We start from the raw sequence: 24883 nt of genomic DNA, 5'->3' as shown, positions 1-24883 counted from the left end.
ATTAGTGACAGCTAACAAAGCAAGTCCTTCTTAAAAAGCTGCCAGTGGTGTTCTCTTTTTCTTTTCTACCTGGTTTGCTCAGAAAAGAGAAACACTCTGATGGAAAAAAAAAAATCAAAAAAAGTAGTTATTTCCTTGGGCTGCACTTGTGTAAATCCGGCTGTTGGAGAGGGATAGTCATGTTTGGAAAATTTTATCAGCGATCTGTCCATCACTGCTATCCAGCCAGGTGCAGTCACATCGTGGTTTGTCTTCTCAGGTGCAATTAAAAGGAGAGGACAAATACAATTATTGAAATGTAATAAGTTCATTTACTGAAATGTAATAAGTTCATTTGTCCTCAGGCAGACATCTCTAAATAAATATTTAAATAGATTCTCTGATTTTCTGCTATCTCTTCTTTTGTGTTTGTGAAATAGTTCATTTTAGTGTTCTAGAGTTCTGTGCTAGTTCTTACCATGCAATTCTTAATTGTCTTGGAAACAACATGTTTTAAAAAACATACCTGTTAAGATTCAGAAAGGCAATAATCATTGAAGAAGCTGATTTGTCCTGCTTACAAACCAAGATAGTACTAATGATTATAGCTGAAGAAATATTTTCAAATTGTTAAAGTTACTTTAGCACTCTTCTATAAGGGATGATATGAATTTTGTTCAGTTAATGTCTATCAGTCTGTCTATCTGTCTATCTATCACACAAAGATGCATTTGCCTTTATCGTGTGCTGTAAGAGCAGAGACCATACTAAGAACTTCTGTGAGACATGGGACTCTGAAATTCATACATCCAGTGTTGTGATAATCCCAACAAATATAATCTAAATGCAAAGTATCTTGTAACCTTATTGCTGTTGGTTATTTGTCATAAAATTAACAGCTTGAGTCAAGGAGAGCATTTGGATTTTTAAAATAGAAATGAATGGTACTGGAAAGATAAACAGGCATGAATGAAGACTGCTGGAGGAAGCTGAAAACTAATAGTTTTTAAAATACATCTCTTTAGAAACACATCGTTTGATGAGGGAATCCAAATGCAAGTATATAGTCAAGAGAGGTTTTTCTGCTTTGTTGTACCTTGTACTGCTTAGCCAACTCCCCATTTATTCTTCCTACTTGCTCTTGATGTTCAAGCCAAATTGCACAGTGATACAGTCATGGAAAGATTCAAAAGCTCAGCAGTCTGAAAACAAATCTGCCCTCAAAGGAAGGTGATGTGCAGAGTGATCAATGTGCTCACTGATTCAAATGCCCAGATGCCAATGAGTGCTGAAATCTTACCACAAATAGCAAAGCAAAGGAGTTTAAGCTACTGTAATCAGTCTGTTAAATCTTGCTTTTCAGATAAGTGTACAGAAATTTGATGCCAATTTCATCAAATCTTATAAACATCTCTCTTTGCACTGTTCAAGTATATAAAATGAGTGTTATCAGAAACTCATTAGGCTTTATGAATTACAGACAAATTTATTTTTGCAATCATAGAAATAAAAAAACTAACTAAACGAAAGTTTGGTTTGCATTATGATATGTATTCTGGTTTTAGTATATGTGTGACAAAAATGGCCATTAGAAATAGGTTTCTTTCCCCGTGCCCCTCTCATTTTACATGGTTACCTTTGTCCCATGACAACAGATAAATTAAATAGGTATGCTGAAAGAAAATCTCCCATTCCATATATTTACACATAATTAGACATAAGTAAATCAGCTTTTTAATAAAATTAAGATTTACACAATAGTAAAACCAATCAAAAATAGACATGAATAAAAGTGTTCAGGACAGGCATTCGACTATACCTTGAACCTCACACTGGGCAGTTATTAGTCCCTGTTCTCTCCACAGCTTTAGTTACTGGAACACTGCTAATTTTCAAAACAGTGTTTCTTTGATGTTGTTTTAAATTTCTGAAGTAAAACTTAACTGCAGGCCATTTTGTTAGTCTAGGTGATTTCCATTCACAATGAATGGATCATGTTTACTGCTTTTAGCCTCTGGGTAGGGTCACTGTCATTCTGGATGTTGTCCCCCCATGCAGAGCCAACATCCTTGGACATGTCCTGAGCTGTCTCCTAGTCTATGTGAGTTGTTATATATGCCTTTGTGGTATGGAACAGTGAGTACCTTGGCAAAAGTCAGCATTGCTAATTCTAATTATTACTGTTTCACAGGCTGATTCCCTCTCAATCTAAATAATTGAATTCGGGCCTACTTTAAAATATTTCTCTCCTTATAGCCAAGAAACCATGAATAACAGAAAATTGCTTACTGTAAAAAAAAAGAAGGTATAGTCACTATGGTAATAAAGCAGTAAATATCAAAAATGGGATACATTTGCAAAAATGAAAAAAGAAAAGCAGTGAGCTCAGTTTTAGACTATGGAATATTGTCTTTCAGTAGAAGTAGGGAGAGCCTTGTTTATTAAGAAAGTTAAAACTAGATGGAAGCAAAGCTCTAGATAAGGGAAGCAATCGTCTCCTGGCAGGGAAATAAGTGATTAGCTGCTCTGTCTATTGCCAAATACAAACAACTCATACCTGTGTTTGAACATCAGCATCTTTTCCTTCTTATTTTGTAGCAACTGATAACACTGATCATGTGTTCTGGCCTTAGTGCTGATGTTCACAGAATCACAGAACAGTTTGTGTTGGAAGGGGCCTTACAGATCCTCTAGTTCTAACTTCCCTGCCATGGACAGAGACCCCTTCCTCTAGACCAGGTTGCTCAAAACCCCACACAGTCTTGGCCTTTAATGCTTCCAGGGATGGGGCATCCACAAGTTCTCTGGGCAACCTGTGCCAAAATCTCACCACCTTTATGTTGAGAAGCCCAGAGCTGGATGCAGCACTTTAGGTGGGGTCCCAGAAGAGTGGAGTAGAGGGGCAGAATTCCCTCCCTTGACCTGATAGCCAACCCCCTTTTGGTGCAACCCAGGATATGATTGACTTTCTGGGCTGTGAGCAAGCACTGCCAGGTCCTGCTGAGCTTCTCACCATGGACTCTGTTTCATGATCTAAGGTAGTCACACCTTGAGGTCACTCGCCAACTTATTCACAGGTCGTGTTCTGTGAATAATTTATCACTTCAATCAAGCAGTATTCTGTATAGTTCTCACAAGTATGTTTTGCATGTCATTTCAAGCAAAAGTTGGAATATTTATTTCTGGCATGGTTATCTGGACAGCAAAATTTATATTTTCTGTTTTGGCTTAATGCCACGTGTTTCTCACATATAAGTGTTATCAAAGGTGTCTAGTTTTTCTGAAATAGGTATTTCACACTTGAGAATCCCCTCAGTGGAAAGGGTGCCTCTAACCTGCTAACAGGAATTTCTTTCTTGAACTAGAGCTATTTTTGCACATTTCTTGTGCATTTTGTTGAAGCTGTGAAACAGCAGCTTTGTCCCTTCTTTTTCCCAGTCATGGAGGCTTTTCTGTTTTGTTTCTCAATATCAAGGGTGGTGGGGTGGGTATTTAATTTTCTCTCTTTAAGTGACAGTTCTTTAAAGAGCGAGAAAATCAGAATCACTTTGTCTTCTTTGTACCTCAGTGATGTAGAGGGTACCCACAAAGGGAAGGGCAAAGGCATAAAGTATTCCTGACACAGGAGAGTCAAGATGCCGTGGTTTATGAAATTGCATAGTAACAACTGTCAGTAAATAGGATTTGTTGGCTCCTCATTTATATGCTTTCCTAGCCCTCTCTTCTTTTCCTTTACAGAAAGTCAGGGGGAAAGGAGTACAGTTCATGGAATGTCAAATATTTTGTTGTATTCTGCTCAATAACTTTTACACGTTCTCTTTGAAATTCTTAGCAAATACAGGTACAAAGGAAGTTCATATGTAGGGACTTTATTATGATCAGATTCAGACTATCAGACTGAAAGGAATTATTTTTTGCAGGATAGAGGGGAAGGAGCTATCACTGTACAGGACTGAAGCATGGCTTGATCCTCAGTAAATTGTATCTGTGCCTAAGAAGCTGTTTATTCTCTCCTTTCTCAGACTGACATTACAAGACTTTATTTAGGTACAGAAATAGCATTTCCTAGACAAGTGTGCTGTTTTGTACTGTATGCATCCAGCTATTCTGCCTTTCATCTTGGCAAACAAGAACATGTCTAATTCGGACCTGAATGCTGGCCCTGAAGCACCCATGATCAACAGCCTGTTGGAACACCCTTGGGGACCCAGCTGTTTTCAAAGCCATTCTATTAAAGCTGGATGTTTAAACAGTTTAATTTTGGAGGAGTCAGGACCCAGACTTCCAACTATATCAAGCTGGTTCCAAGTACAGGAGCCTGAAACCAGTTTTCAGGAAGCTCAAAAGGGATTTATTAAGGGGCCATCAGCACATGCCGTAGTCATTAGCTTATGTCTTCTAATTCAATTGCCTTTATCCTTTTTCTCTTTCAGAGATCTAGGGACAGTTCCTTGGTTAGTTACCAGATGCCCTGGGACTGCTACTTCACATTAAACATTTTTCTCAAACATTAAATTTATTGGTCCTGTCATGCAACATCACCTCAAGCATTCGTACTGATCTACAATCATTTTGGCATTCTGGCATTGCAGCTACATATACCTGATGCACATATTTCTGGAGGCGTGTCACACACTTGTTCTTAAGCATCAAAATTTCTAGGCAAAAGAACTCTCCCATGTATTTTTACAGAAGGTTTTTGTGTAACCCCAAAGTCCCTGGTGTCACCATTTGGCTGAGGCACATCTGTTTCTGCATAATTTTTAATGCATTCCTGCCAGAAGGATAAATGTTGTAATCCACAGGCTGAACTTCTCCCAGTTGGAGTCAATGGCTAATATTATGCAGGAGACACTCAGACCTTGTCCAGATCCTGGTTATTGTTTTAGAAGTAGCTACTGGCATACAGTAAAAAACCCAGAAGTTAGTTTGGTCTCTGCAGACTTAATAGTTATGCTGAGAAATGCTACTGGTTGCATATTCTGGTACAGGAATGTCAGTAAAGATTATATCCCTTTGTACATTGGAGATGGTCAACTTCAGATACAGAATTTTTCCAAGAAGGAGATGCTTATGGAGCCTTGTAAGGGAGTTGCTGTGTTACAGCCTGCAGAAGAGACAATCTCCTTAAAGAAGCAGGGCACGATTTTCCCTTTTTGAACTATGCCGCCCTAACTGCTGCAGATTTTCTGTAACTGTTCAGTACAGGAAAATCAAGGTGTTGGGGCTGTAGTGATGGAGTTCTCTGTAATGTTTTTTATGAGTTGACAATAGGTCAAAAGATTATGAACGGTACAGAGTAACTTGCAGAAGAGTAGGGTTCCTCACTTGGCAAGGGCTACAAGTAATGTCCTACAAGAGAAAATGTTGAGTCTGCAAGTCTGCCTTAGAAAGCAGAGAGATTCATGGATAACTGTGTGGGAAACATGGGGAAAGTGCTGAGGGTTCTTTGCATAATAAACATTGAGAGAAGTACAAGTTCTCCATGAGGGCTTTGTATGTGTAATTGTGAGGCTGGTTTTGTGTTCTAAATAGATGGCAACTTGTAGGCTTATTGAGTTTTTAGCATTCAACATCTTTTTTTTTTTTTTTTTGTGAACATAGTGGTCTGTGCCACACAATCTGTTGAATATTTTTTGGAAGGGAAAAGTGTGCAACCTAGAGATTTGTCTTGTGCATCCTATATAGAGCTGACATTTAAACTATTGAAAACAGAGTAGGAAGCAAAAAATGCAATTTGACTATTCTCAAACCATTCAAACATTTTGTTTAGTTCCTCATATATTGACATAAGGATAATTATGACTTATCATCTTTTCAACAGAATATTTTACATTAAAAATTCCCACCACTTCTAAATGTTCCTCTTTATATTGCAACTGCTGTACAATCCTTACATTGTAACTGTTGAACGATTATTTGTAATAAAGAAAATGGTTTCCCTGGTATTATTTTCTTATAATAAGTTATTTGTCACACAATAGCTCACTGAAGACAGTCTTATTCCAAGTAATTTTTAAAAGTTGAATAAGAGCCAGGTAATTCCTGCTCAACTGCTTTTTCTCAATGAAGAATTATAATTCATGTTTAGAAATGTGTCAAAGTCTGAAAACTGTAAATTCATTCCTCTTTGCTTCTCTTTGGCACTGTCACTTGATCAAGAGTTTTCTCCTTTTTTTTTTATACTGAAACGAGGAGGACCAGTAGTTTTGGACCAGTACTCTGAGGATAAAACTAATTGACATTCTGCAGTGTAAGGAGTACACAGATGCAGATTTTGGACTTGATTAGTGGTGGTGAAAAATGCCAGTGCTGTGTTTTATATAACAAACACAAGCTGGAAGTTTAAATCATTGCGCTCCCCTGAAACTGCCTGTATTTCAAAAGATTTTTAGATGCAGAGAGTCTAGATGTTACAGTCTGCCCTTTTTTCTCTTTTAAATAGGCACTATTGATTTGATTGTTTTCAAAACAGTATGAATAAAGTGAGTATATGTCTACATATACTTGTTCACTGTCTAGTGTGAGGAATGGCTAATTGCAAAATCCAGCTCTGATGTAAAGCTTTAACAGCCACACTGAAATCATTGAGAAAAAAGTCAACCCTGCCAGTTTCCACACAATTGCACAAATACCACTCAAAGCAGAATTTGGACTGAAAACCCTTTAATTGTTGACAATTCTTCTACAACTCAAGCCTTACTCTCAAGGAAATCACAATACCTTTACTTTACAGACAATGTGTGGAAGATCCATCTTTCTTGTGGAAAAAAAAGAAAGAGTAAAACAAAAATAAGTCACCACTCCTGACCACAGTAGGATCTCCAAAGGCTGACAGCTTATTTCACTGTGTTTTGTGCTCCTAGTTTCCCCATGACCTGGATCTCCTGTTACAAGGGTAAGCGTGTCAAATGTTTGCAATTACATGACCAATTGCAGCTGACTTTGGCCTATTTCCACTGTCGAGTCAAGCATCAGACTTGAGCTTGTATATAGTATCCTTAATTTCTTGGTAGCTTGCCGACAGGCAAGACAGCCAGCATGACTTGTATATATTAATGTAATCCACAAGAATTGCTCTTTAACCCATGTCTAGCCTTGTTGGTCTCATCTCCTTCTTTACTCCTGCTTAATAAAGTGACTGTACTTTAAGTAATGGTCTTTCAGGCAAGTCCTAGTCAGGCAAATCAACACTTTTGATCTTTGAACAGTTTATAACAAATACATCATCCTATTACATTAAAAGCATAGAAGAGCAAGGGAAGGTTTAGACTCCCACTGCTAAGGCATTATTACACATTCTAACAATTAGAGATAGTAATTTACTTACATGAGGGATACTAAGTGCCAGATTATGATAAAGAAAAATTAATCACAGAGTCGAAAATCAGGAAGCCAGTAATCAAGACTAATTGCAGTCACTGTGGGAAAAAATCACTATAAACAGTGATTATAAAAACATATGTTACACATAAGGTTGCTTATCAAGTGTATAGGAGTTAACTTTAAAGCAGAAAAATATTGACCAAAATAGTTTAGGAAAAATTAGAAAATAATTGATTTAAAAGAAAATTTTATTAGATGGTTAAAAAAGTTCCAGTCTATCAGAAGGAACATCTTTGGCTTAGAGCCAATCTTGGCCTGATGCCTCAGGTTTTAGGGTTTATATTTTTCAGATTCTGTGCTGCTTCAGTGTGTGGGTCTGGGCTTCATATTAAAGGATGGTAAGCTCTCTTCACAAAGTAGGTAGACAAAAAAATTCCTTCTCTAGCTGGGGACCCAAGGACAGCCAATCAGATCTCAGGCCCAAGAGCATAAACAAAGGTGGACTGAAGAGAGAAAGACAAAAAGGGTAAAACTTCAGGGATTAAAGCTGTAATTAACTCCAATATGCTAATGGACCAGAATTTATAAATGTGAGAGACCCTGTGACCGGTCGTGCATTTTGTGACCATTTTGGGTTCATCTTGGGTGTGGCCTTGGCTCAGCTCTTGTGCTGCCCAAGGTGTATCCATTGAGTACTCCTAATAAAAACCTACTTTATCCTTTAACTCCATCTAGCCTCTGTTCTAGGTCAGCCTTCACAAGGCATCAGGCCCAGTAATGAAGCCAGGGCAGGCCTTGTGAATATTTAATAATATGTAATGAAAAATAGGTAAGGAGGCATATATGATCATGAAATGTAGAAAAATGTTAGCATCATGCAGAAAAAATGAAAAGCTGAAGATTTTTAGAAAATGTGTTCTTCCTAGGCCTGCTGTTAAATGGAGATGATAAAGTTATTATGAAGAAAAAAAAATAAAGGCTTAATAAATCTTTCTGTTAATTAATTGAAAATATGCCATGCTTTTTTCCATCATAAGAGGAAATTAAAAGTGTTTTCCAGTTCTCTAGCAACTTAGGGCAATATTGAACATCTGCAAAAGACAAATTAAAAAAAATAGAAGTTCATTCAAAAAAAAACCCAAAAACCTGACACATGATAACATCAATATAAGTAGGTTTTTGAAGATAAAATAATAGTAATTGCATTAAATTAAGTTGAATTAAATAGGGAAAACCTCAGGAGAATAAAAAAAAAAAAAACAAAAAAAAAACAAAAACCCAAACCATAACCAACCAACCAAAAAACCCCAACAATTTTCTGGAAACTAAAGTCATACAGATTCAAATGACATTAGTCACAAATTTTTAAGAGTGAAAGTGATTAATGGCTGGATTAAGCTAATAAAACAGTGGTGGGTTCTCTAGCTTTTTGTGTTTTGGATTCAAGCCTAGCTAAATTGCTGGAAAATGTGTTTAGTCAATCACAAGATAGCACAATAAAAGGGGAGCTGTGTGATACATCTGTGAAATGGCCTGTGAAATACTGGAGATTCAAATCAGATGATCTAATACACACTTCTCATGGTAAACTCTGTAAACCTCCTTCAGTCAACTATAGTCACCATAAAATTAACTTTTGATAGTGTTCAGGTTATTAATACCAAAAGACCATAGATCTCAGTCATACTAGCTAGAGCAGGTTGTAAAACTGCTATTTAAATATACAGGTCAAGCCAAATCTAGTGGGAAGATGTCCTGCAGAGATTTCTTTTCCTTTCACCCCGTTCTTGGAAAGAAACATTCCTCTCTTATGTAAAGTTTTCAGCAAAGAGGAAACATCTTCTTTTCCATCTCTTCCCTTATATTACTTCTGTAGTTGTTCCCTGTACTCACTAACAGGAATTCTCTGTAGCAGCAAAATGGTCAGCACCGCTTCCTGTGCTGTGCTTGTTTCTAGAGCATTGAGAGAAGCAGAGATGGGATGTTCACATCTGGGTATTTCCTCAGCTGTGGAGACAGGCTCATGGTTTTGTGGCAGTCATTCTCCTCTGTGCAACTACTGGGGCTTTCTTTCCACAAGGTTATTTAATTTCTTGACAGTGGACAGCAGTTTGGGAATTTGTACCTGCTCTTTTATGAATTAGATGGAGCAAAGCATAGCTCATGCAAAACTGAAAATCAGATAATGGTGCTACTTCACATTTCAAAATAGGCCCAGCAAAGAAAGACCTGGTAGCTTTTTATACATCCAGTTATATATCTGAAATGGTCCAACCTGAATGATCTTACAAAGAGAAACATTTTCTTACAGAGAAGTTGCTGCTGTAGTGACTGTCCAGCAGGCTGAGACCACAGCATTACAGTCAGGTGAGGGATAGGTTTTGCAGATTATGTGGGAACAATAGAAGAAACAGGCAACATTTTCTGTCTCTGTCTTTCCAAAGATCCAGGAAACCCTTGATGCTGCTAGTTCTAGCAGTCCTTGCCATGAAAGGACAAAGCAGTCTCACAGCAAAGGTCACTTTCTGAAGCTTTTTGTACCTTGAGTTCCATTCTCTCCTAAAATAGCATTTCTTCTTGCTCTTTTCATGTGTATGCCAATGCACAGGCTTCCCAGCAGAAGGGCTTGGCTGAGGGGTTTATAGCTGGCAGAAATCAGGAAGTGTAGTGTACATTGACACAATTCTCTGTACCATGCAGAGTGTCATTTCTGCTTTTTTAGAGCCATTCTGTGACTTCTGGCCCAGGGGAAAGAAATTGGAGAAAATTCTAATTCTGAATATTCTTGGCCTGGATTTTCCCGTTAAAGGTTTTGTATGAAAGCTAATTATTTTCTAGTCCCACTATCTGATATCAGTCCATACTGATATCCATCTAAAGAAATTAATGTGTTCCAAAATTAAAGATTAAAAGCTTCTAGTTTGAGGAAAACTGTTTTTGCAACTTGATCTGTGAATGTTTGAGGTTATTTGCAGAAAAGACACCTCTACTTCACAGAGAGGAGAGAGGGAGGAGAGGAGAGGAATGAGGTATGATCCATCAAGAAAAAATTCTTGAAATGAAAATGTGTTAGGTTCCTATTCTCATGTGGATGAGGTATGTTTTACCTACTGGATCCTGTTCTGTCTGGTACTTACCCAGAAATTCCTGTGACACAGAGACTGTCTCTTCTATTTGCCATGCTGCACCTACCAAAAGTCCCAGAATCATCAACTGACACTGCCAAGAATCATCACAAGAAAATGGCATAAGCTAAAATTATCTATATAAGCTAAAAGCCTGTTAAACAGACCAAGTAAGTTAAAGCCAAAGACACAGGTGAAAACCTCTTTGTTAAATGCCTGAATGAAAAAAAAAGTCTAGGAAATCAACCCTTCTCACCAGTCCCAAAACACAATGATAAAAGAATCAATTAGATAACTGAAAATTTGATAATAAGAAGGGACCATTGCACTCCTGCTGAGTAGAGTTTTCTTCTCTCAGAGATTGTGGTGTCAGGAAGTAAACTACAGTGCAGTAAGGAAGGAGGCAATTTCCTGTCCCCCCTCATTCTTGCAAAGTCTAGAGAGCTGTTACTGAAATAGCAAACTCTAGTCTTGATTTGAAATTAATTTATCTTCTTGATTCGAAATTAACTTATCTTCTTGATTCAGAGCTAAGGGATTTAAATTTGTCTTCAGAAAAATTCACGGGATTCTCCAGTGAATTAAAATGTTCCAAATTTCCTGAGAAAGGGATGCCTGACATTGTGAGTGCTACATGATTCTGGTGGAGCTGTGATAGGTTATTTTGGTGAGTCTAAATGTAGAATGATATGTGAACAAGTGAATGTACTTTTAAAACTTCTACTTCTTTTCCATTTTCTCCACAACAAATCTGTTCCATAGATAAGGCCCAAGAACTGGGAGTGTCCCTTTAGCATCAGCATCTTTGAATGGCTTCAGTAAATCAAGCTGAACCTAGTGCTGAAAATGTTATGGATCACCCATACCTAGTTTTATTAATAGTCCTCTCTCCTTTAGCGTATTTTTCCTTTTTTGGTCATTCTCAACAAATGTATTTTTTTCAAGTGTGTCTTTTCCCAGTTTTCTTATGAGTACCATAAAAGTCTGTCTAAATCTCTGATAGCACAACCAAGGCACTTCTGGTTTTGCTATCATTCAGTTGATGCTGAACTGTATCTTTTCTTTACATATTCATTTTCTTGTTTCCTGATTAAAATTCTGCCTGTCATTACTCAGATTTCAAACCCTAATTACTTGTCAAAACCATGAAAATTCTAAGAAGCCTTTTCACAGTGCAGTTCTCCAAATAGTGCCTTGTGTTTGTGTTGACTCCAACCAAATCTGTATGGAAAACACTGAACTAAAAGAATTACTTTAGTATTCAAAACCTTTTGCCGACTCAAAATGAAATCCATCTTGATCATTGTAATTATAAAATGTGGAAGCATTTCCTCCCAAATAAAAAACTTGGAATTGCTGGAGGCACCAAGGCACTGGGGTGGTAGCTAGCGGTGTCAGGGAGCAGTAGCCTCAGAAGCCAGGTTATTAAAGCTCCTTAAGAGACAGTCCTCTGTGAGAGCTTAGAGTCTTAATCTAAATCTCCTTTTGGTACAATGAGTCTTGAAATACTGTTCAAATGCTGACCCCCTGGAAATGTCATAGCCCTTCCAGAGAGCAGTAAATGCTGCCAAGGAGGTGATGAGGTTAATCAAAACTTTATTTCTAATAAAACCTCTCATTTAAGACAGTTCCTCAGAGGTCAGTAAGAGATGTGAGTTATGAGCATATGTATGACTTCTTTGCACCTCTAGTATCTTTGCTGCTCTTGCATTTCTTATCCCAGCATCAGTTCATTGGCGCTAAGGAATGAGCTAGGCTATTTTCTTATTGTTTTTCTAATATTTTTCTATTAATTTTTCTGTTTGCAAGCCAAAAGCAGCTAGTGTAATCAAAAATTATTAGCACAGCACTGGCAAACAAAACAGAAAATAATATGCACAGCTTGCCTCTTGGAGGTGTTCAGTACAGTTCTGGTTCTGTCTCAAGGGTGATGGCAAAACTGCAAGAACTACAGAGATAAGGGATAAGGACAGTCAAAGGTAAGGAACTGCTGTAAATAGACAAGTTGAATAGACTGGCTGAAGGATAACTGTAGAAAAGTCTGTGAAAACAAGTGGCTAGAAAAGACAATTACAAATTTTTATTATAACTTCTTTCATCCCATACAAAAGCAAGAGACCTTCAAATGAAAGAAGCAGATGACTAGATAAAAGCAAACAAAAGAAGTGAATTTTCATACAATAGTCGATCAAGCTGTGAAAAGTTTCCCTGCAGAAAGTTGTGGTTGCTACAAGTTTAGATAATTCAAAGAGTGACTGGACAGTTTAATGAAAGAGAACTTCAGCCAAAGTAAAATGCAAACCTGTTGTGTTATGTGCAGTAGTACTACGCATGACGGTATACAACCTATGCTTAAGATATCCATTGTGTACGCCACAATTGCATTAAACAGTTGCGTAATACTCTTCTAATAAACATAGTGACAATATCTCTGGCTCAGGAGGTCCTCAACTTATTATTTGCTGGATGATTGCCATGAGAACATTTGGAGGAAGCACTACTGTGAGCGTACTGTTCTTATTGCCTTCATCAAGTATGCTAACTGCTGTTCTCCTGGGGATTGTTGTTGTTTTCTTCCTTTTCTTCCTCTTTTTTTATCCTCTCAAGAGAAAACTAGCCTTACTGAATTCAGTGCCACAATCTGCTCTATAAAATGTTTCACCAAACATCCCTTAACTAGGGGATATTACCATCTGTTCCTGGCACCTTTGAAGTTTGGCTGCTGTGACAGGCACAGGATTGACTAAAATTTTGCTCTACTCCACTGGATGGTGCTTTCATCAGTGAATGAGAGAAAAGGGAATAAAAAAGGGAGGTGCTGTGGTTTCCTAGGGCCTTGTCATCACTGGCCTTGTATTCAGATTCTTTGATTTCCAGAAGCACCAGTCCAATTACCAGTTGTTGGATATTGGCAATTACTTATGAACCATGCTGCTGGGAAAAAAGTTATTGCAAGAGGCACATAGTTACACTTGTGCTACCTGTGACAAACAGTACGGTAACGCCTTTGTACGTCTGAATCCTGGGCTAGTTGGATCCTTCTGACTCTTCTGGCCAAATTTAATATTCTTAAATAACATGAGGAAAATATTTTTCTTGATCACACTACAGTTTCTTCTTAAGCTGACTCTTTCATAGTAACATTTCTAGGAGAATTCGTTCAGACTAATAGCTAAATATCCTAGTGAATATGAGGTTTATGAGACAAGTGTCTTGAAAAGGCTGCTGTGTTGGTTTGGAAAGGGCATTGTGGTTATTGTAGACAGCAGCTTGCAGCCTGTCTGGCCATGATTCCATATCCATTTACAGCTGGATCAGCAAGGAATTGGCTCCAGACTTGTGTCTGTAAACTAGGCTTGAGTCCACAGCTCCAGATCCTCAGCAGAAGATTTGATTGAACCCCAGGGGTCCTGCATTAGCCACAATCAGAGTAATCAATGGAGTTCACTGTAGTTTATAAAAAAAAATGTAACAAAATGTCAGTATCTATACCTCTTTTTTTTCCCTTTTTTTATCTTTTTTTTTTTTTTCAGAAACTGGAGATGAGTAGAAACAACAAAACAGTTAATGCACGAACTGTTATGAAAGTGGTACTGAGAAATTGTGCTAAAATGGGCACTTTTGGCTTCCTAATACCTCCATCAGATATATAAAATCTTATGAGGAAAAAACTTCCTTGCAATATTTTGCAGTTTTTTGAAGCATACAACTAGAACAGAATTGTCACTATAATTTCTTCCATCTGTTCCCTTTGGCTACAGGTACAAGACTGTCAATTCATCATACACAAAAAGAAACCTGGGGCCAAATTGTCTGTTGGCATAAGTCCACATAAATCTTGGTCTTGATCTTCCCATGAAGAACTGATTTGGAAAAATTCAGTGGAAAAAAAAGAGAAAAATGGAAATAGCAGTACGTGACCGTCATTTCTCATAGTTCATAGAATCAGATAAAAGAACTCAGGATACTGTTTGTAACAGATTTCTGAGACAAATACCTTCAAGAACCAAACACCAACAGAGTACTGAAGCAGTAGGCCATGCCTATTTTTATATGCAATAAGGAATGCATGGCATTGTATCAGGAGCAGATGCTAGATGCATTCTCATAGAATTTTAATACTTGGCCATCCCTTTTTGCAGATTGCTGTTCTTGCTATCAGAAACACATTTCATCTTTATCTATTAATCATTCTGTGAAATGTTTTGGAATAAAAGATGGACAAGTGGACCTGATGGGGGGTCATAGTTTTTTTTATGCCATATCTAATATAGAAAGGTTTTAGAAGAGGAAAATGGGACCTCTGTTGTCTTTTGAAGTCTATTGTGTTTGTCAACTGTAGTATGAGAAGATTTTCTTCCACTAAAACAATTTGAAGAAGAGGTTATCATTGTTACAGGAAGGTCTACAGAAATCTTCAAAGCAAAGACATAAACAGAATTTGAGGTGGGGCACTCCCCTCCCCAAAAGTCACTTTCCACATGGGGTACCTTAAGAACTGAGGGTCTTGAGTGAAGTCAGGTCCAACTGCGTCCACAGTAGGCAAAAGATTTTCATTTATGGTCAGTGTTGTCTCACCTGAAAAACTTAAAACATAGTAGTCTGAGAGAGTTGTGCCTGTTTAGCCTGAAGAAGGCTCTGGGGAGACCTTATCACAGCCTTCCAGTACCTAATGTGGGTCTATAAAGAAGAGAAATGTGACTTTTTACACAGGCAGATTGATAGGACAAGGGGGAACATTTTTAAAGTAAAAATGGAGATATTTACATTAGATGTTAGGAAGAAATTCTTTACTTCCTAAACGTAAGAGACCTTCAAAAAAAAGGACTCTTTGTGGATAGTGAGGATAGTGAGGCACTGGAGCAGTTTGCTCAGAGAGGTTGTGGATGGCCCAACCCTGGAAGTGTTCAAGATCAGGCTGGATCAGGCCTTGAGCAACCTGATCTAGTGAGTGGCTTCCCTGTCCATGGGGAGAGGGGTGGAACTAAGTGATGTTTAAAGTCCCTTCCAACACAAGCCATTCTGTGTTTCTCTAGAACTACATGGCAAATAATACTGGCATCCAAAAGAGCATTTCTATACAAACACTGTCCTATATCATTGACCTGCTATTATCAGTTACAGCAAGTATTAGCAGTGTCTAAAGCATAGGTGAGCCTTGGGTCTCTAAGAGCCATTTGTAAGAAAGAGCAGAGCACACAAAATTTCTAGAATAACCATTCTGTGTTCAACTGCTGATATTGGAATTATAAGTGTGTACTATAAACTGCAGATTCCTGTTTGGCTTGTAGCACCTGATTTTCCTGCATGAGAATGTAAATATGTACATATTTCTGAACGGCCTATGCTGGCATCAAGTGACAGGATGAGAGAAAATGGCCTTAAGTTGTACCAGAGGAAGTTCATATTAGATATTAGAATTTTTTTTTTTCCACTGGTTAGGCATTGGAATATGTTGACCAGGGAGGTGGTGGAGTCACTGTGTCTGGAAGTATTGCAAATGTGTCTGGATGGGGCACTTGGGAATCTGGTTTCAGGATTATTATGGTGGTGTTAGGTTGACTGTTGGACTCAGATGATTTTAAAGGTCTCTTCCAATCTTGACGATTCTGTGATTTTGTGATCTGACTGTGTCAATTCAGAAAACATGAGATATATCCTAGGAATTGTAATTACTCATAAGTCACTGCAACCCTAACAGGATCAGCATCTCTAAAACTTTAAGTTGGCAATTAATTGTGCACAGCATTTGGTTTGTCATGACTCATGATTGACTCATAATTCTCTTGCAGATGCAGCTGGCACCAACCCAAGGAGAGGTGACTGAGGGTGAGAAAGTAAGAATCTCATCATGGGATCATAGTATTGGTAATGTATTCAAAAGCTGGGGAACAAGAATTTTGAAGAACCCTGTGATACAGGTCCCAGTAGCAGTTAAATATCTGTCTTCTCTTTAGATTTCTGGAAATTAGGACTCTAACTACTACAGGGAGTTTGGACTGAAGTTGATTAGTGCTGTGACTGAAGCTGATGAGACTTCTGGGTTTAAGTTAATTTGAGAAAGATCCACAAGACCTGCTGATATGCCTCCCAGATAGGTATTATCATAACAAGTAGACCTCTTGCCTCAGCAAAGGAGTCAGAACATGTAAATTAGGAGCCAAGACAGATGGTGTGAAGAGTTAAGACATGGAGTTCATGAAGCAATGCAGGAATCTGCTAACACCATTGTTAGAGTGATGTGGTGGAACGCAAATGCAGGAGAGCATCCAGCACTTTGTTCTGTTTTCTGCATGAAGCATAGGTATGTTCTGGGTAATTTCCAAAGAGCAATCTACAAAACACAGGAGTTAGTGTATGGGGAAAGATTGGTTGAACTCCAGTCCTTTTCCAGCATTAGAGATAGGAACCCAGATTAAATGCCTCCATCAACTTGAGTGCTACACACAAGTACTTCACAGAGCAGAGCTCACCTCTTCTATGAGTCTAAATCATCCAGAAAGTGTGCAAATTAGTTTGAACACCCTCAGAGGAGGCAAGTCATCTACTCTTCCTTCCAACAGTGTGTTGGCCTTAGTGCTGTGCATGTGAGAGGGTCAGGGTATCCACTGCATCTCCCTACAGGTGAAGCCTCTAAGCAGCCAGGAAGGCAGGCACAGTAGGTTCAAGAGATGAACCCTCAAAGACACACAAAGTCTCACAGCTGAGAAGTTTATAAGGTGAAGAAGGCCTGGGTTCCCTCCTCTGAAGTGATCACCAACTTACAGAGTCCTTGGGTAAAATCAGAAGTTACCCTGTGAACAGGAGCCCTAACCTTCAGTTCCCCACGCTCCACAGCATACTTTGTCTATCATGTAAAATGATCTTTGTAAGTCAGTGACAAGTTCTGGTATGGCAGCTTTCGTTGTCTGGGGGTTGACATAAAAAACTTGGCCTCTGTGTCCCCAGAAGAGGGCCAGCAAACATGCTCAAGTGCAGGGTGCTGTGGAATTGGTGGCATAACAGATGTAGGGAACTGTAGATGAGGTTGCTGAGGGAGCTGGGGCTTTGGGTTGGACCTTGTGATAGGACAAGAGGGAATTACATTAAAATAAAAGAGGTGAGATTTAGATTAGATATTAGGAAGAAAATCTGTCCTATGACAGGGGTGAGGCACTGGAACAAGCTGTCCAGAGAAGCTGTGGACTTGGAGCAACCTGATCTAGTGGAAGGTGTCCCTTCCCAAGGCAGGGGGGTTGGAACTGGATAATCTTAAAGGCCACTTCCAACCCAAATTATTCTATGATTCTGTGAAAAGTTGTCATTCACCTTTAGATTCAAAAACAAGCAAGCACACGATCCAAGATATTTTAAAAGTGATGTCGTGGAGATTTTCAAGGGTTTTTAGTGGTCTGTGTAGAGATGGAATTGCCTCAGCCCTAGCTCTCTTGTCTTGCTGTGTGTACTGGCTATTCTGAGCACAGAATGGATTTATTAGGAGCCTTTCATTCCTGCTTGCAAACACAGCTAGTTCTTCCAAGTTAGGAAGGAAGTAGCTCAAAAAAGAAGTCTGTGTAAACTTGCAGTCATTTTGTTGTATCATTAATGCCCGATGACCTAGCTACTTACGCAAGACCACACTTTCTTATTAAGAAGCAGAATGATGGCCCAGGGAGATGGCCAAGAGCATGGTAAGGATTAAATAGCAGCAAAGTAATAGCAACAGTTCATTTCAGAGGCAAATGAAGATAAGGAGGAAGCAACAGTTACTGGACTCCCTGTTCTACAAATACATGGATGCAGAAAGTTTGTGCTCAGCTTTCTGCTTGTCTGCCAGAGCCACACCACCATGTGCTGTCAAAGGACCACCTAGAGCTACTCAGTGAATGGAGCCATCAGGGCTGCTCCTATAACAGAGCTGCTGGCGTGTTCCCTGGCAGGTCACACACTCATGGAGCAGCACAAAGCTGGCCCACATCCAGATCCAAATCATGACAATGTCAGACAAAAGTGAGGAGAGAGAAAAAATTTCATTAAGTTCCTCACCATCCAAATGGAACTGTCAAAGCTTTGATTCATACTGAGGGTTCTGCTTGTACAGCAGTTTTCTGTGCTGCCTGATAATGCATGTCGGAGGCATTTTATTGGAACCCTCTTTTAGGACATGCCAGCTGTGTGATCAAGTACTCTGGAAAGCTCAGTGATTACACTGCTGCAGGCTTGCAAGAAACCAAGCCATCAGGAGCAATTTATGGCCCAGCTCTATCTTTGCTGCCATGCTTTGCTCCTGATGAGATGCAGAATCCCTGAGGGCCTGGTCTTATATCATGTGAATGAGTATAGCTCTGAAAAATTGATATTTTATAAAATCCATTTAACTGATAACACTACCCAGTCACCTTCCAAGCTTCCTTGACTGTCTCATTCTGATTTGAAATGGATTTTGTTCTACAGAAGTACACAGTAATTCCCAGTGGTGATTTTTACTGATAGTTTATACTAGAGCTCAGCTGTGCTGCTTCTGAATTTCCAATCAGCTTAGCAATGACAGAACTGCTGTCAGAGAATTGCACTACACCTATTTTATATTCAAAACTAGACACTCAAAAAAAACCCCAAAAACCCATAAAAATATTTTTCTATACTTTATCACAAAAAATGGGATAAAATAAAAAGAGGTGTATGCTTTTCACCCATGGGACATCTTCTCCTAATCCCTGGAAGTTATCAGAAGGAATGACTGGCTGCATTAACAAGTTACTGCAGGGCAAGTTTATACCACAGCTACTATTCTGCTGTGAGAGCCTGTCAGAATGTTTTCAACCCACAGCCAATGTGAGGTACCTTAGCCTGTACTCATGAAGATACAAAACCACTTGACACTTGACCACAATTTAAAGAACAGTCATTGCAGTTGTGAAGCTGCAGCTTGTGTCGCCTGTCAGTTGTTTGCGTTGCTGCATTCGAAGTACCAGAGAGGTTATCACTGAAGTGGTCTCCTCAGGATGCTTAAATGCTGTAAACACAAATCAGAGATGGTGCTTGGTTGTATTTTTGGATGCATATTTATCATATTCCTAGTTTCTTTTCTGCACAGACTGGTCAAAGACTTCCTGATGACCTTTAGCAAACCACTTTGGCTCTAATCCTCAGAGATAATTAGTCCCACTTCCACTGAATTAATGATTAATCAACTTTGGTGGTCTAGGATTAATCCTTCATTTCCTCAATTGAGGAATAATAGCAGGAGGCAGTAACATCCTTGTTATGCTTTTTGTCTATGCAGCCTGTAGTGTGTTTGGGAATGAACCACAATTACTGCAGTGGCCACAATGTAGTGCAGATCTGCCTAGATTTGAAGTAGGTGTTTCTGTGTTTTGGGTTTGTTTGTTTGTTTTTTCCTCAGTGATAGCTCCATGGTGGGAGACCATGCCATGAGGTTTTGTAGAGACAAAAAGCATTTGTCTTCTCTGATGGCTGTCACTTTGAAACCAAACCATCTCATTTAAAATTCGTAAAAATGGCCAGCTACTGATTGTCACATTCAAATGTTTATTTATCTGTTTGCACAAGAAGGGAAATATGCCACATTTGCTTAGCAGTCAGTGAGGAATGACACATGACAAGCTCTCCATGACACTTATTTTGGATTTTGATGACTAAACAAACTTAAATTTTGTGGACTGGATGCAGACCTACTCTGAATTAATCTAACCTTTTTTTTATTCTAAGCACAGTCACACCATGGATACCTCAGACCATTAACATTTTTAAATCAGTGAGAAGATTAACTTAAAACCTGAAATGGATGCACTTTTTGTCTGTAATCTCTGTAATGAGCAAAAACTGCATTTCAACTGCACAATTGGTTTAATTCTCAATAATTGTGTGTATAAGGACTGAGACATCCTTCAGCTTGGGTTCATCTTTCTCTGAAAAGCATCAACCTGTTGTGAAAGAGCAGTGAATACTATGCAGAGTATTAGAGGGGACAAGTTCTTTTCTAGTCCTCTGCTCTCCGTGAGCCTATGTCAAGTTACACATCAAGTTGGCCTAATCACATGAGGTTGCAGAATTGTGCAGGGATGTAGAGAACAACAACACTGCAAGAGAAATGAAGAATTTCTGGCTCACCAGCCTGTGCTGAAGGCATTAGGATGACTTATCTTCTTTCTAAATACCAAATTCAAAGTGGTGCTACTACTAGAACATGTGCATGGTATGTCAGCATTGTATGTGGGTTTTATGTCTTTTTGTGTGAACTAGCACAGAGTTAACAAGCTTTCTACTTAGGAAAGTAGACTGAGTGTGAACCTACAATCTGCCCAGCTGCTGAGCCATCCCCTTAGTGTTTCAACTGTCCAGCACTCTGGATAGATGTCAGTTTTGGTACTTAGTGAGACAATACAGGATTTACCTTCCTGTAGTTTCAGAAATTGTCCCTTAAGAAAAAACTGCAGCACTGAAAAGGCAAAATTTAGGTGCTCCTGGATTTAGAAAGAAATTTATTGATTCAGGAAGACGAAATGAACATTGTGTCTTGAATTGAAGGCATCCAGCAAAAAGGAATATGCAATTTGGTTTATCCCCACATTTAAAAATACTAATGTGAGGAAAACATGCTTTCTCAGCAGACAACTCATTCTTGGGTTAAAAACCAGCTAGAATAAATGTTCTTAAGGCTCAGTGAAGGAGCTAAAATGACTGTGCATCCTTTTTGACTAGCATCACTCTGAAAACAACAGCTGGCATTTAAAGAAACTGCTCACAGTAAACAAATCAGTTTAGGAGGTGTACACATATTGATTCTTTAAACAGAATAATTTGTCTCTTTCTATAAAAGATCTGTCATCTTGTATTACAAAGGAGCTCTAGTAGTTAGTTTTATTCTATTTTTTTAAATTTATGATTCATTAGATCACAAATAATTTTTTCCCAAAAAATTTCCCAAAAATTTTTCCCTTTGGGAGTTTGTCTGTACTAGCAGGAGAACGGAAAAATTCCTTAATTCTGTAATTCTATAACTCTATAGTTCTTAATTCTATAATTAACTAATCACTGAGGATTTAACAGCAAAATGCCGTTGCTCTACCTGCCATTGCTATGGCTTTATTAATTTTACAGAATGTATCAGAGTGCATTAGTCTGATGTATTGTCAAAAATAATTATTGTGTAGTCATACTCTGTAAAGAAGATATGTAAAAATGCCATCTTCTTACACAGAGATCATTCCTGTGAGCATACTGTCAGATCTGTCTATTTTGTGGCAGAAATACTCTTTTATGTGTTTCAGTTCTTCAAGCACCTTGTTTACATAATATCAATAACACTGAGTGTGTTGAATCCCTCAAGGGCTTTCTCATCACAGTGATCACCGAACCTAGGGTCATGGAGTTGTGCACAAATTTTAGAAAAGCACAGCTGGAGGATCTCAGTGCTGATGAATCTTGAGTGAATTCACAGCTTGATTTTCCATAGGCATCAAAGCAGACATAATGAGAAGATAATCTAGTCTGAGTTTTAGAAGGCAGGCAGAATTTCCAGGGCTAGCAGAGTGCATCTCTACTGATAGAAGCAATGTGTTTGATCTGAAAGTAATTAATCTATAACAAATGTGGAACCCCAGAATGCCATTTTGAATGTCCTCTATTTTCAAATAACACTGTAAAATTAATCTCTAATTGTCCAATGTAACATTATATTGTGCAAGAGCATTGTTTCAGTGAGGCTACTCTCTTAACCATGTTACTTCATTTCTTCATTAATTCACATAACATCGTAGGATGTCCATCTTTGTTCATTTTTGACTTCATCCTTACAACCCTAAGTAACTTAGTTTCATCAGAAATATCACACCAGCCTATTACCCACCTACTCTTCCAGCTCTTTCCCTTTTTATGTCAAATACCAAAATAGCTCTCTCTAGTCTGAAGAGCAAACAATTGCTCCTGTTTAGTTTTCTATCTCTTTGCCATTTACTAATAAAAGTACTGTCCTCTTTGCTCCATGATTTCTTAATTCCCTAAATGATCTTTGGCAATGGGCTTAGTCAAGTCTTTTGGAAATCCAGGCAGTTAGAATGATCTTGATAACCTCCATCCATATTCTTGTTCAATCACTCAAAGACCTTGTTAATAAGGCAGTATTTCTCCTCATAAAAATTTTGATTATTCTACTTAATTAGATAATTTTTATTCAAGTGTCCACTAATTCTAATCTTCATTATATTTTCATTTAATTTGCCGAGTAGAAGCATCAGGATTACAGACCTAGAGTTCCTCAAATCTCCTCCAGAGTCTTTTTCAAAATTGGCATCACACCAATTTGCCACCCTCCAGGTTTTTGGTATGAAAACAATCCAGCACAATGGCTTCCCAGACTACTGTGATTTATTTATTCATAGAAATATAACAAGCAGAGAGAACAAGATAAAACAACAGAACCTTTATCCTTTTCCTTCCTTCCCAACTCAGTTATTTTATTTTAAAATTTAGGTTCCTCAGGACTTACCCAAGCAAGTCATCATATAACTTATTTTTTCAGGATCTCTGCTGGTCTTCCTGCAACCAGTTGCTGACAAGTCACCTCTTTTGATTTCTTCAGGAAACTGTATAACTCTTTAATAACCTTGGAGAGCAAGCTTTCAGTCTTGGTTACACCATTATTCAACTTGGTTTGGAGCTTTGATATTCCCATTTTGCAGACAATAGCTAATTGTTTTATCTCAGTTTCTTTTTTTTTTTTTCCTCCCTTCTGGGCTCTTTCTCATTCAGACTGCTGCCCTTCCTGCCTGCAGCAGCCTGGTTACCGAAGCAAGCCAGTATTTGCTCCACTGTGCCATGGCTATACTGTGTAAGTACCTAGGAAAATATTAATCATATTGCCTGTGCACTCTCCTTGGGTTCAGACCTGACCCACAACGGAGCTCTGCAGATGAAATTCAGGTGGCTTGTGTAGTCTGTGCTGGTTTCCCAGCATGTGCCATGAAGCCAACAGGACAGGACTGGGAGACAAAATCTGCTCAGCTGGCATGGTTCAGAAGCCAGCCAGCAAAAAGGAAAGCATCCTGCTCTTAGTTCATATAGTGGTGAAAAGGAGCTCAAAGCCCAGCTTAGGAGGGCAGAGGATCACGAGGTAGCAGAGTACAACAATCCCATGACATGGGCTAGTTCTGGAGTCACAGCTTTCTGACAGGAAGTGTGAAAATATAGGTTTATAAAGGCCAAGCGATGCTTCCTTGAAGTTGGAACACAACCCTCCACTGCTGTAAATGACTGTTCAAGCTGCTGAAGAGATTTCAGTAGAGTTTGACAGCCTGTACTGGCTCTGTGCTTGATGTGCCATGGTACATTGGAAAAAAGAGCAAGTGTGGAAGCAAAGGATTCCTCAGCTCCCCACTCTTTGTGCAGTACACTAGGGTGCAGCCAAGCTAATGGATGGTGATCTATATCTTATGTCTTACCAACAGCTTAGCAACTCGATGAGCTGGGCTTGGCCACAGGTGTTTATCTTTGTATAATTAGCAGAAGTGACAATAGCAACCTTTAGTTCAATGGCTGCTATTAATTTTACTTAAATGAGAAACAAATGTGCAGGTGAGTGCAGTTTCAAGCATTCCCCAAGATACCAAACTAAACTGTAAACTACATTAAACAATAAAAAATTACCAGGGAAGAGATTAATATTTACAGCACTTTTCAAACTGTATAGGTGCTTGCACAGCCCATGCTTGGCAAATGGCCTGAATAACAACACCTGGTAGCACAACAGTCTGAGGTAAAGTGTGTGTGTGTTGAATACACAAAATTGTCTGGAGGGCATTTGTCCATGTTAACTGATGATGTGAAAGATGAAGACAACCATAAGCTCCAATCCGATGGTGTTAAAGAGGAAGAGAGACAATCAATGGATTAAACAATAGCCAGGAAACTTCGAAGAGAGCTTTAAACAAGGGAGCAGTCAGTCTGAAAAGAAGTATAAAAGAAGCTGAATATTGGTTTGGGGGAATACCTTGAAGGGTAACCATCAGTAGTCAAACCTGGTTTGACACTGCCAGAATCTGCCCTGTCAGCATTGCTACCACCACTTACCTCAACCAGATCATAATCCTTATGGAATTCCTCATGGAGCTGGTGCTCAACAGGTGCCATGACTGAATGAGGCACAAGAAGGGAGGACCCACACTCAAGCTGCATATAAGAGGGCTTGTGGAGGGACCTTTCTTAGCCTATAGGAGACATAGTTTATCGCTGGTTTATTATACCAATAATGGTATTATTGTTATTGATCCCAAATGTACTGCAGGTGAGTTATATGTCATTAATAAATCAACACATTGCTTTAATACTTATTTGGCTTAAATTATGAGAGCTGAACAGTTTTCTCCTGTGTTGTATTCCATTTTATTTAAATGGTATGCTCTGTCTCACCCCTCCGAAATGTATGGTATATTCTAAGCCTGTGGTCCTGCCCT

General features: G+C 38.7%; 1 protein-coding gene across 1 annotated transcript in view; it reads right to left on the bottom strand.

Annotated features, from left to right (window-relative positions):
* LOC121353247 (regulatory factor X associated protein) overlaps positions 1-24560 on the bottom strand; it is a 32275-nt gene extending 7715 nt beyond the window's left edge. Inside the window, exon 1 of the mRNA XM_041466930.1 lies at positions 24421-24560. Within this exon, the coding sequence (XP_041322864.1) occupies positions 24421-24560 (140 nt within the window). The remainder of the gene's footprint in view (positions 1-24420) is intronic.
* Between the last annotated feature and the right edge of the window lie 323 nt (positions 24561-24883).

The sequence above is a fragment of the Pyrgilauda ruficollis genome, unplaced genomic scaffold, assembly GCF_017590135.1.
Source record: "Pyrgilauda ruficollis isolate IOZ18807 unplaced genomic scaffold, ASM1759013v1 scaffold20, whole genome shotgun sequence".
Taxonomy (NCBI): Eukaryota; Metazoa; Chordata; class Aves; order Passeriformes; family Passeridae; genus Pyrgilauda; species Pyrgilauda ruficollis.
This window is presented reverse-complemented; position numbering and strand designations above follow the sequence as displayed.